The sequence below is a fragment of the Thermobia domestica genome, chromosome 8, assembly GCF_964235325.1.
Source record: "Thermobia domestica chromosome 8, izTheDome1.hap1.1, whole genome shotgun sequence".
Classification (NCBI taxonomy): domain Eukaryota; kingdom Metazoa; phylum Arthropoda; class Insecta; order Zygentoma; family Lepismatidae; genus Thermobia; species Thermobia domestica.
The window spans coordinates 250229077-250243281 of NC_137461.1; the positions used below are offsets into that span (position 1 = coordinate 250229077).

General features: G+C 34.2%; 1 protein-coding gene across 1 annotated transcript in view; it reads right to left on the minus strand.

Annotated features, from left to right (window-relative positions):
• Nucleotides 1-1034: 1034 nt before the first annotated feature.
• Nucleotides 1035-14205, minus strand: part of LOC145691998 (protein takeout-like) — a 32580-nt gene continuing 19409 nt past the window's right edge. The window contains exons 4-6 of the mRNA XM_081767297.1: nucleotides 10959-11092; nucleotides 7334-7483; nucleotides 1035-1629 (exon numbers count right to left, since the gene is read on the minus strand). Of these exons, the coding sequence (XP_081623423.1) occupies nucleotides 1475-1629; nucleotides 7334-7483; nucleotides 10959-11092 (439 nt within the window). The 3' untranslated portion in view covers nucleotides 1035-1474. The remainder of the gene's footprint in view (nucleotides 1630-7333; nucleotides 7484-10958; nucleotides 11093-14205) is intronic.

Genomic DNA, 14205 nt, shown 5'->3' on the forward strand with positions numbered 1-14205 from the left:
AATCATATTGCTGTATCCATTCCGCTTATTGTTCTTATTTCCAGCATCGATGACTCTAAGAGATGAGACAAAATGATATCTTCCAGTTTAACGTCTCACGATTATGTTCTTTAGACTATGGGAGACGGATGATTAACCATGTCGGTCCCGGTGTCCCCCACAAGGGACATAAAATATGACGACATTATTATTGCTTTACAACTTTAAAACTTTAAAACAACTTTAAAACAACTTCAGTCTGCCAACATTGAAAACTGTTTACAAGGGATACTCATAGATGGACCATCCCTTGTAAACAGTTTTCAATGTTGCCAGTCGGATTTTAAAGTTGTAAAACAATAATAATGTCGTAATATTGTATGTCCCCTGTGGGGGACGCCAGGACCGACATGGTTAAGCAAGTAAATGATTGTGGAAGAATTAGTGGAATGATAATGTGGGGGAAACGCGAGCATCCCGAGCAAACCCACGAATAAGATGTTGTTCGCCATAAACTTACTTGGCCGGGGATCGAATCAGGGCCCTATGAACCAGAGGTAAACGCTCTACCATTGAGATACCGTGTCTTCCCGGTGACTCTAAGAAATAATGTTGGACACGACTTAAGAAGAGACGAGAACTAAGATTTACTTGTCTCGTTTCATTTTGTAAAATTATGTACAAAATATAAGCCCTTTTTTTATTATTATTTTCATCTAGAACGAAGTGATCAGAATCCTGCTGCGTCACAAGAGATTCACGAAAGGTGTGATATAACGATATTTAAATTATATGTATTATAAGAGTGTATTGTGTAATGACTTGCGTATCTTTAAACGTTCATAAATGTCCTTCACTGTGTTCGTACAATCACTTTATCTATTTATACTATGAACCACATAATACCTAAAATTCTGTTTGAGATCTAACAAGATTTGGGTGAAGTAATGCTTTCCACTCGTAAATTTGTCGTTTCGTCTCGAATATAAAAATCTACTCTTAATTTATGGGCTATACTACTAGGAAATAATATAAAACCAAAGAAAGTATAGCATTACCTAAATACTTTAATAAAAAAAAAAAAACATTCTATTATATACATCTATTCTGATTTCTCATTCCATTTCCACCATTGGTGACTAAGAAATATTACGAAAACAGAAAGCGTATAGCATTGCCTGCAATACCGTAAACTTTACCACGTTGACATTTATTCTGCTTTCTTTCATTATTGATGACTGTAAGAAATAATACGAAAACAAAGGAAATATAGCATAACATGCAATTCTGTAGACGAGAGCATATTGCCACATTTATCTCGCTGTCTCACCTTGATTTCCATTATCCAAATAAGTTCTTTATTTCCTTCCTCTTTATTTAAAAGCCCTACAGTATTTTTTATTAGCATAAAATGACTGATCAGTAGTAATATATTATTGAAAGACCACTTAAAGAAAACCCATCAAGATTTTATTTCATCTACATTTCCAAAGAATCACGATAACGGAAACATCTCTGAGTAGGGCACTTGATCGAGTATCCTTTTGCCTAAACCTCCAACCAATTTGGCAAGAGCTTCATTAACTGATGGTCGCATTTCAAGAAATACATCTTCGAAATTTTTGTTCATAAAGTTGTTCATTGCATCACCTGCAGAGAGATAAATAGGAAGGCAATTAGTTACTATAAGTAATTATCAATGAAATGCGTACATACTGTACTTCAATAGTAGCTATAAATACCCCTTTTAAAGTCTAAATTTAAGTGCGGACACTATGTGTGATACTGTGTTGTCTTTAAAGATATTAGTAGTCGTATGGTTGCTAAGGCCACCACATGACATTTAAGAAAGTTATATAAGTTACAGAGCCACAGCGTTTATAGGACTATGGGGTTTTGAATTCTCCCTACATTCCCGGACTTAGTACTCCTTGTTTTCTGCCTGTAGAAAGTTATATATGACATGATATACCGTAGAAAACATTGGTTGAATTATGAGAAGAAATCGTACATAGTGTAAGTAATTCTTATAGACACTGTATTTAATGTTGATTGGTTATGTTGGAGTTAACACCCATTGTGATCACCAAGATTATATGAGACATGGACTTATATTCTTCATCACGATAGTAATAGTTTATCGAAATCAGAAAGGTCTATACGCTAATGTTGAAGACGCAGGGCACCTATTGTGATTGCAGGATCTAAACATGACAAACAACTCTCCTTTGATGTCTATACAAATTTAGTAGTAAAGTTATTTTTTTTTTTAAGCACGGCTATTTTACATAACAGATGAGTAAAAAGTTTCTGCACAACACGAAAATATAAACTAACAATCAGTTATATCACCTTTATTTCTCAAACTTATTATACGAAGATGAGCTTATCTAGTGTACAAGAATATACAATTACAAAATATAAAAGGAGCACCATCCTCGATTTGTCGAAGTTTCTCTCGGACATTCTCCATCATTTTCTGGATTTCTTTGACATCTATTGTTTTGACATTTTGCCAGAAATGATGCTTCAATTCCAATGCCAGATACGAAGCATTCAGATTTAACCTCCTAACCATTCGTGTGAACCATACGAGCTAACATACTTAGAATAAAGTCAGGCCATTGCAATAGACCTGGCTTTGGGTACGTTTGAATGGTTGGCCTCAGTTGGAACAACATATATGCTACGGTTCGTCATCCAGTCGAGTGTTTTTTTTTCGCATAGTGACCCCTCGCAACGTCGGGCCAGAAGAAAATTGTGTCACCCTCGTGTTAGTCTTTTTTGAATGAATTATTTTTTTTTTTTCAAGTAATTACTTATGTACTTCTCGTCAGTGAAACCCTTATTGATCCAATGTAAGATTCTGAAATATCCTTTGATGAAATTGGTACCTAGACGGAGACGCTTTTGGATTCTTTCCGTGGGCTTTCATCTGATGCCAATGCAGCACTAGTAATATAAAATCCTTGCAAGTTATACCCTGTAAATCACCAGTAGTACTCGTCGTCTATAATGACGGTCTCTTCACTGTTCTCAAGCTTCTGTCGCAGTTTGTGGCACTTTTTAGATAACTATTCCAGTTGTTTGTCTCTATACTTAGATACTTTTAGTCGCTTAGAACATTGGAGACCCATAGTTTTCAGATTGTATCGTATACAGCCTTGGTCGTATATTGAAAACTTACCTGCTAAACACTTTTTGGTAACTCTGGCCTTGTTATCAATGATTTTCTTCAGTTTCTGTAACTCCTTCTCGCCCAATTTGCGCGGGCAACGTTCTCTCGGCTTATCTTCCACCGGCAGACCTTCTTCACAAAGGTTGATGATAGAATAAATTGCATCGATAGCTCTACTGAAAATGTTTTACCACATCCACCTTCTTTATAGATAAAAGAAGATCATATATACGCTGCCGAAACAGTACTCTTTGAGACTTAACCAAGTTCATATTTGTTACAGGTCCTATGTCTTTCAACTATACATTGACATACGTTTCTTTTCGTTACTAAACAACTACGCTATCTTTTACTCTGATCCAGATATGATTATCTTGAAAGTTGTGCAGAACCATTTTACTTACCAGTTATTGATGTATATACATATTTGGGGTTAAGTCTCTGAATTTACCAAATCATTACAGCGTAACTATAAGATACTGATTTGAGACTAGTAGGCACGGTTTCATTCCTACCAACAAATATCCAAAATTAGAATTCGTGTTAAGAATCTGTGATTTGGAGTAGTTTCTTCAAGGGTACCGGTATTTTGTTTTTTATATTTTTTGATTCATGGAAAAAAAATTCGAAGAGTAACAGATCATAAACGATCACTCTTCATATCTATTTTTCAATCTGTATCTTCGTAAAAGCAGCAAATGGATATAGTCACACAGCCAAAATGAATTCCAGAGGTTTTATCAGAGTGCAAAGATTTAGTCAACTTAGAGCCTATTTAAATTAGAAAATATCTATGTCGTTTCACAAGGAGATAACGGTTTTCGGCAAAGGATTGGATTTAAAATTATTATTATTATGATTATTAAATATTCTGCCTGTCAAAAGATCCTGGGACTCACAGAAGATTCCCTTCCTCTTAGATTAGGGTCTGGAAATGTTTCTTCATATTTTCCGATGTTCATGATCCTCCTTTAACTTGCAATATTTTTTTCTATTTTTCAAATTATGGATAAGTTGTGTGCTTCTTCTTCCTACTCCTTAGTTTCCATCCGTCTTAAGCTTTATGATAGCACAAAATGTATCCAACCCAACAAGACTCTCTACAAAGGATCCTGGATAACAGAATTCTCTTCTACTCGTTTTAAAACATCTTCGTTTGTTACTCTATCTGTTCATTTTATCTTCTCCATCTTCCTCCAACATCACATTTCGAAGTTCTCTTAGTATATCTTCTCTATTTCCATAATATCCAAGTCTCTGAACATACAATTACATGCTCCATATGTATCACTTGACCAGTTTCTCACTTAGTCCAATGTTAAGCCTGGTAGTCAGGAGATATTTTCTTATTGAATGCCCCTTTTGCTACAGCAATTCTTGACCTGATTTCTTTGATGCTGTAAGCGTCTCAAAATGCTTCCCAAATATTTGAAATGATTGGCCTCTTCAAGCTCTCTTTATTCTACATTGATTCTAAACGGCTTGCCTCCAGTGTATATTCTCAAATCTTCCGACTTTTCGATGTTGAGTTCCATTCTACATTGTTTTCTAGCATCAACTTTTCTATTCATCATCATCTGCACTTCTTTCTTGGTTTTAGCTGTAATAACCATGTCCTCCGCATACATCACCTTGTTGATGGTCTGTCATCGAATCTTGAAAAATCTAACATGATAATAATTTGTACTCCATGAATATAAAAAACTTGTAATGAAGGCGTATTATCTTTACAGACTTTTGCAGATATTAAAAATAATGTATTATTTTAAGTCCCATGTTATTTGTGTTAAAAATTTAAGGTAATCATGGTGATAAGAAGCTTTCGTATAAGAAAAATTTAGGTTTCCACGTAATTGCTGATCAAATACAAATCATCTGTAAGCACACAAGTGATGGGGCCGTATTCCGGACTAATGAATTCATACTGTTAGAAATACATACTTAAATGAACTTAAAAAGATGTTTCAGAACTGCAATTTGAGTTTTATTGCGTTAATTTTGAGATTATACTTGTGGCATCAGATGGAAAATCGATTGTTTATGTCTTAGAGTGGATAATATATTGCATGGATTTGGCAAGACCGAGAATAGTCGTGGTTAGCAGTATGCTGAAACAGATTAACATTTTTAGATTACTGGAGAAGTTTAGAAAGGAAAAGGGAAATTTAAGTAATGGTGATAGCGCCGATCTCAGTGACACCGAACATAATGGGGCGTTTACACTTAGTCGATTTGCGTTCGATTCAGTTGAATTGACGTCACTTTCAACTTAATCGACCGTGTAAACAGGACTTCAACTTAATCGCTTGTTGATCGAAGGCGACTAATCGACTGGCAACTGAATTAAAAGACGTTCTATTTTCTGTGGTTGAAATAATTGAACACATTCATCAATCTGATTCGGCCTAGTTGCTTCGATTTAGTGGCAAATGCAGCGAGTCGATTTAGTCGTGCGACTAAATCGACTAAGTGTAAACGCCCCATAAGAAAGATGAAATGTTATTAATGATCATGGTGGAATGTGAGACAGTCCGTTGATAATGAACATTGGTGTATGTTGAAAATATAAGCAACTGCAGGTTTAAGCTAGGTAAGTTTATAAATTAGAGCAAAGTGACATATACAGTAGGCTACATACTTGTTTGCCAGTGCCTTTACTAGATTTAATAATGTGGGACAAAATTTCTGAAGAACATTGAAGTGATTTGTTATAAAAGTTATCAGACGACGAGGTTTATCATTAGTGATCTAAAACTTATTTGATGACTTATTTTACTAAGGGGTTTCAGTAAATGAATGATATTGTTTGATAAGGATGTGTTAACTTTCTTTAGTGTATTAGTCTATAAGAATAGATGACAGACTCAAATTTGTTTGTTATGGAGGACGTAAGTGACTTGAATATTTTTCAATATAATTGGAAGAAGCCTATACGTAGTATAAAGGTCTAGATGGCTGCTCCAATAATAAGCAAGGCAACAGGACATCATTTAATATGGTGACAAGTAATCCTATTGTAATCTGGTGCAATGTTCCTTTATTTTTCTTTATCGAAAGGATAATGTCCTCTGTAATCTGACTCCACTAAACTTCTTTTATATAAATCTCTTTCGATAGCACAGTATAATAAAAGCTCGCATGGACGGGTTAATACGTTTGTATGTTAAATTATTGCTCATTAATATATTGAAAAAGTATATTTTGGAGTTAGCCATTACAATTGTTGCAATGTTGCACGTACGTCTTAATACTAGGATCGTACCTCTCCAACTAACTTATTGAACCAACTTTTCACACTCAGTGTATCCAACTACAATGTAATACCACCGATTCAATTCTCTTTTTTTTCTTTCTTATACATACAAAATAATTCAACTGATCTTTACAAAATATTAAACACTACACAGGAGTTGTGTGACATTTCCGTTGAGCATCAGAACGATACATTGAGTGAATGAGTTTTGTTGAACTTTGAGTTTTGCTGCATATATATGACTTAGTGATAAATGGCTACAAATAGGCATTCAAACTACAAGGAAACCAAGTCCAGTTGCCAAATTTTTGAAAAGAGAAACAAAATTTTCAAACAGTAAATGGTACGTTGAATTATCTGAAAACGTTAACACTGATTTTTTTACATTATATGAATTAATTACAATATTTGAATATAAATTTTTTATACTCTGAAAGAAGCTTTAAATAAATATCTTAAACAGAAAGTAATTGCAAACTGACTCAAACTGTGGACTTCATTGCCTTGCGCATTTAATCTGCAATTGACAGGATTTTTTTACTCTAGTTAAAAAGATTGTTTATTTATGTAATGGACTAAGATTTAATTTCTGTTTAAATAAAACAATGTCCAAAGTTGATATATATATAACTGCAAGTGATCCAGTTTGTACTCTTTATTCTACATTGATTCTAAACGGCTTGCCTCCAGTGTATATTCTCAAATGTTCCGACTTTTCGATGTTGAGTTCCATTCTACATTGTTTTCTAGCATCAACTTTTCTATTCATCATCATCTGCACTTCTTTCTTGGTACGTTGCCAGTGCCTTTACTAAATAAAGCCAGTTTAGTATATATCAATAGGTGACATCGAACTCAACAAAATAATATTCTTTGCATGTAATTTAAAATGTACTCATACCTTTAATAAAGATTTCACTAACCTAGTTGCTTGTTTCCATTAAATAGATTATCAAAGCGAACAACGCCACCTTTTGGATAAATATTAAAAATGAACTTTTCCAAATTCATGTATGTTTTTCCGTTCCTTTCAAGAGGACTTCCGTACACGCCAACATAGATATCATTGTCAACTGTGAAGGAAAAAAATATATATATCAATATTGTATTTACGTAGGATAAGTTTCCGCTGGTTATTATAAAATACGTATTACAATTATTGCATATTAACATTACGAGATATAATCTACAATTGCGGTTACCTTTTCATTATCTTAGATCGAATAACATTATACATCTAAACTCGCCAATAACAAGAATTACTAAAAAGTATAACATTTTAATGAAAAACGGTCGTGATGTTGATTTTGCGATGAACATTGCATAGTTCACAAATAAATCTAAAAGATATATTAATAAGTGACACAAAGTTTCTATAAACAATGTTGAAAAATTGATTTCTAATGAAAAACATACACCATGCAATTGTGTAGTTTATGAATATAGTATAACATAAAATAAATATGCAGTGATATACAGATAAAGCTACGGATAACACTTTATTTATGTAGTGTGCATCTATAATAAGACGTTCTGTTTGTCTTCTTTATTGTATTATGTGGTGACGTAACTATAATACAAAATGTATCATTTTTTTTGCGTATTTTCCCTTTAGTTGTGTTATTCGTGCTTTGCATTTCATTGTACTTTGTAATACATACTAGAACAAAGTTACATTTAATTGTTAGACCCAGTGTTTCTTTCAGAAAAATGTTCCGAGAAGCACACTTAGTATTCCGGGGGTCATATTATTAGTAATAATCTATTTATTATTATAAACGATTTTTTTGTTTTCTCCGGGCACTCCCAAACCTTCGGAGGGGGCCAATGCCCCCCAAAACATGTCTGGAAGAAAAATATGCCAGACGTATTGCAAAAGGAACAATACGTTTCTGATAGGTAATGATAAATAAATAAATAAATACAATCAATTACTGCAATTTATAGACGTAACTATTCGTTTAAGAAATAATAAGAACTAATTTTGTGTTTATCGCACAATAATATTTATGTCTAAATATGATGATGTTTTGTACGTAGTAATTAATTTTTAAAAATATACAAGTCTGCAGGTAGAATTAATAACCTAGGTATCCATATCCAGATATGAACTGAAATTGAAATACAGGGTAAGGCATAAGTCGGTTAACATCCCTGTAACAAGCGAACGTGTTGGAATTCACACTTGGTGCATGGTATATGTTGTTCGGGTGGGCAATGAACCATATTACACAAAATGTTTGCTATGGCGGCTATCTTAGAAGCCACTATATTGCATCCAACTTTGAATTTTTAAATGGGAAGGGGGGGGCATGTGGAGTATCATTTGACATGAGCTCGATCTCAGAGAAACAGTAGTGCAGTCCATTTTCACCTACCGTTATTGGTTAACAAGTTATTTCGTCACAAAGGGTGATAATTTGGCTTTACAGCATGTTTTCTCTGTTGTTGCAGGTGATATTAGATGTCAAGATGTCACTGATGCACTAATACAGGGGGAGTATCAGTCGGGTAACACCCTCTAGCACACGAACGGCTTGGCGTTCACACTAGGTTCATGCTGTATGTTGTTCGCGGGGGAGGGGAGGAAAGGGCTAATTGGAAATAGCAATTACTAAACAAGTATGAAAGGAAATAGTGATACATTTTATATTTTGTTCTATTATCAGTACTGATGGAAAGAAGTCTTAAATACATTAAAAAACAGAAGCAAGTAGCTAAATAATTAGAGCTTTTTAAAACTGTTTGCAACATACGTGTATTTTGCTGGTAATCTTGATGAAAAGGGAGTCGTCAATATTCTAAGCTATTTTCATTATGTCACTTTTCACAAATTTATTATCGCAAATTTTACTCAAACTGCATTCTGTTAAGAGAAATTGTACAGTACACCAAGTCTAAAAAAGATCTGCTCTCACCTATGCAGGTAGATATTCATCGTTTTTGATTTTGAGGAGTAGGCCTACATATACAGAAATATTAAAGAGTTTAGCCGGTATGTTCTGTTATATTTACTTTTTCAGCTTCCCGTGTAATAGAACCTTAACTATGGTGTCCAGAAAAACCTTTTTAAAAATCTGTTTCTTTAGGAGACAAGGTTAAAAAGGATTTAAGATATCAAACTCTTTTTTTTTCCATCTCACCTTGCAGCCCTTTCCATTGGTTAGGCTAAGTTAAATGCAAACTTCAACATACCCTAAATTCACAAATTGAACAAGTAAAATGAGTAAATTGAGAATTTTACGCTCCGATACGGATCAGTTGACATGACTCGCTCCACACTTTTTATAATTATTATTTACGTAGATAGAAACATCCGGGGCGTTCAAAACACATGAAAATCAGTCACATTAACAATGTTGTGAGAAAAACATATACATAAAGTTTGTGTGAAATACTTAATTACAGGGAAAAGTTTACACTGTTTTACCATACAAGCTGCTTACACTACCTGAACATAAATCATTGAAGCTCTGAAAGAGACTTCACATAGAGTACTTGTATTTAGGATGAAATATGTCTAAATCACCATTGCCCCCCACAAAAAATTTACTTGATTCTTGAGCAGTGAATGCTCTATATCACTGAGATCTTTAATGATCTATATGAAGACTCATTTAAAGTAAAGATTGCATAACAGAAAAAAAGTAGTAATAGAAAAAGTGGATTGTAAGTTACGATATACAATGACAGAATATGAATTCCATATTATCATGTAAACTTATTCCTTGCATTGGAAACCACCAAAACCATAGAACTTTGATAGTTTAACCGAGTGCGGGTTAGAGAAAGATTTACGGAAATCGTTGTACAACATTCCCTTTTACACAAAAACACAAAACTTGTACTTTTTTCTTTAGTATTCTAGTGAAATAAATAACAATATAATTTGTCATACATGAACCTATGCTTGTAGTCCTGGGGTAGATTCCCGTGGAACACTGGCCTCTTATTGCCTCAATTCCACAATAAACAGAACGTTCCATCTCATATAGCCTCGACGCTGAAACCGTACGTTAAATACCAATCAACCAATCAAAACAAAGGAGAAAAATGTAAGTAGTAACTAATGCACGGTACTTACAGTATGCTCCGAATGATTGTGAATGAATATCAGTCGTATAGTAAAGGTGATGTTAATCTAAGTATTTTTATTAATTTCAAAAATAAGGTTTAGTCATAAAATGTGTAATTATAATTGTGGAATTGCATATCAAAGCAAACCGGAAACTCAAATAAAGACGAAAGTACCAAAGTGTCTTTCCCTGATGTGTTTTATATATTCGTTTCAGCGTATTAGAGTTTCGATCCCTCTTCAAATGCAATTTGTCAATCATTGCATTGCAAAATGTAATTAGACATTTTAAAAATTTAGGATACATAAAGTTTATAACTAATGAACACAATATGATCAATTTAAATATTTAAAGATTTTGACATTATTCCCTGGAGAAAATGATTCTCAGAGAAAAAAGAAGGTCTAAATTTACCACTTATCCCACTATATTTTCATAATAGCAAATGTTTTAATATAATATTGCTACTTACGAAATGTAATGTTACCGAATCCTTGACCTCTGATAGGCAGAATCAGAATTCTTCCATTTATTTCATAATCACCAACGAAAGCCACATTCGATGCAGTAACATTGCACTCAATGCGATATTCAGAAGGATCAGCTCTGTAAATAAAACATGTATACCTTGTAAGGCACATCACTGAACTTATAGAAGCGATCCTTATGTACAATAAAAGCAAGATCTAATAATCGTTAATCGTAAAGAACTTTCTTCCACAACTGAAGACGACCCCTTAAGTTAGAAGAAGATTACATGCACCCTAGTGTGAAAATTATAGCATATATACAGTTTTTAAAAATGTAGAAATTTAAATAAATCAATGTAAATCAGTGCTATAGCCAAGGAAATCTCAGTGGCAAAAGCAAGTGACAGTTTCTAACTCAAAGATTTGCAACCCTTAACGTCCAATGTAACTTAAAAGGTTCACTTAGGTTTTATTTTATGAGATGTCTCATTCACATCTTTAAATGTTGGAATCTTGCACGCAAGGGTTTTATAATTCTGATATTAGGTTAAGCTATAGATCATTGCTTTCTTTTGTATAATTTCAAAACAGTGTTGTGTTGATTTCGATGCAGATTAAAAATAGTCCGTCAAATTTTAAAAATATTTTTTCTTTTACTTTTCTTGTATGAAATGTTTCTCTAAGGCATTCTGAATAGTTATTATCTTTGCACATGTCCAAATAATCATGTGCAATTAATAATCATGTAGACAATTTTATAATACTGGAAATGATTAAGTGCACTGGAAATGATTAAGTGCCAATCTAGTACCTGCTATTCTATTATACGCAATTATTTCATCACGACATTCACTCGCAATACCTTAGAAGTTGTTTCTTATGGTAGAAGTTGCATTCACCGGTGCATATTCACTTTACAAGAACTTCCTATTACAGATATAAATACGCGTTCGGACGTATGCTACAAAATTGACAGTGCAAAAAGCACAAACCAACTTGTACTAGGTCGCCACTAAAAGTGAGAACGCTATCTAACCGACTCAGGCAGGGTGGGCCGCGCAGGGAAGGTATCCCCAATGGGCAGGCGCATCAGCAACGGAGATTATGCCGAAAAAAGAGGATAGTGCAAGAAAACACTTGGTATGGCATAAAATCACATAGTTTGTAGCAATTGGAATGATTTCATACTTGTAAACATAAATACTCTGCCGGTAGAAATTAGTGTCACACAGCATGCACTCATTCATTGTAACCTTAGTATAGCTCTTCTCACAGTTTCACACCTGTAATATTACACTTGTGAACCTGAAATACTCTTTTTTCTTACATTGTGTAAAATTCCTCCGGCAGTAAAATTTATTATCCTACACAATCCTCTTTCAAGTGCAATCACTCATTTTAACTGTAAAAATACAGTTTTTGCGACGGATTATTCTTCATCCGTATCTTGAATTCTCCTATCTGCCAGATTTAACATATTTTTTTTTAACCCTAATTTACATAATTTGCTCTAACATCACATATTGAAGAGGTTTTCTTATACAATATTTAAAGTACATTGTGAATGAAGTATTGATGAAAATGAATGTATTTCCAAAACACTTGTTTGAGTTATATTTTCTTATAATTGTGAAGAATCTTGTACCTTAAAGGGTACATTGGTCGCTAACAAAAGCAGATTTTCTGTTTCGCACTCCTTTTCTTTTACAATGTCTTATTGATATAATAGGTGAATGGAACATAAAGAGGCGATACGAAGGAAGATAATTGAAGTTGGTGATTTCACTAGCATCTCTATCTTCCCCTACTGCTCTCAGCCATGTATTGTAATATAGTTAAAATAATAAAAAAAACTATTATTTTCTGTATACAAAAAAATACGGTCGCCCAAAAATGTCTCTCCCCTCGGCTAACCTCCAAGAAATTAAAACTGGCGTCGTCACTGGGTACACACAACTGATACCATCAATTTACACACAATTTGCAATACCTAGTACTAGTTAACCAGTGCCTCATTGTCAATACATGTCACTTCAAGAAATGTTAAATACTGTGTGCGCAAGGAAAGGTGGCTTCTGACAGTTGGGTAGAGCACGTCGAGTATTGGAGGTGCTGTTGCCAGAGGCTCAGCAACAGAGACAAACTTAAGACGTTTAAAAAGTCGTCTGAAGTACCGGCAACAGTGCGGTCAGTGACCTTCGTTGCCTAGAAACAGTGAGGAAGAATAGTGCTGTGATTGGCGAACAATCCTCCCTTTCGTTTTGTTTACAACATGTGCAGCTATCTGTCAGAGGACACCTTTCAGTAACCCAATAATAATTATAAAGAAAGAAATGAAATTTTTGAGTTTTACGTCTCACGATTATGTCGGTTAGGATAAAGGAGACGGTGATGATGAGTAATGAATGAAATGGTCGAATGAAGAAAGTGGGAGGAAACGGAAGAACCCCGAGAAAACCCATGCACGCGGTGTTTGTCCACCACAAAGTTCACTTGGCGGGGGCTGGGATCGAACCCAGGACCCCAAGCACTAGAAGTGAACGCTCTACCACTGAGACACCGCGGCCCCAATAATAATTAGAAACCGAATCTGTAGACAGTGATTATAAAGAAATTAATTGAGTTTGCATTATTTCATCTTCACGAGATGTACTTGCAAGTGAAGAATTTTCATGTTGATCTTGATCCAACATTACCCATAGATATTTCGGGAGCAGGTGAAATTCCTGATGCAGTTAATGAATCATTATGTTCTAAGAATATTAACGGTTGTCCACAACGAAAAAGAGTTGAAAAGGGGCAACGTGAATCACTATTGAAATGGAAGCAAGTAGATTGAGGTTTTGTGATGGTGGTTGTTATTTGAGTAATTTGGAGATCAATACAAGAAGGAAATTGAAGAGAAGTCCGAAAAGATGAATGAAAATATTCACGTTCTTTCACTGTATAATGTGTGTTCTTCAATAATATTTGAAGAAATGATTGAACGTATTACCGAATAGGAACTTATTACGCTTAAGATCATTCGTGAATTTAGTGCTTCTTTTGGGCTTAGAAGTTATTTCAGTGTTGTCAGGATACCATGCATTGCATTGAGAAAATTAGTATAGGTATCCCTGCATGAAGACCTTCATGGGAAGTGTGTGTCTATTATGTGGCAATACTTATTTACTCAAACAGCTACCGTGTGCCCCAGAAGTAATGAATCACTTTTTTTTTTTATATCCTTGATGGTTCGGTGACTGGAGA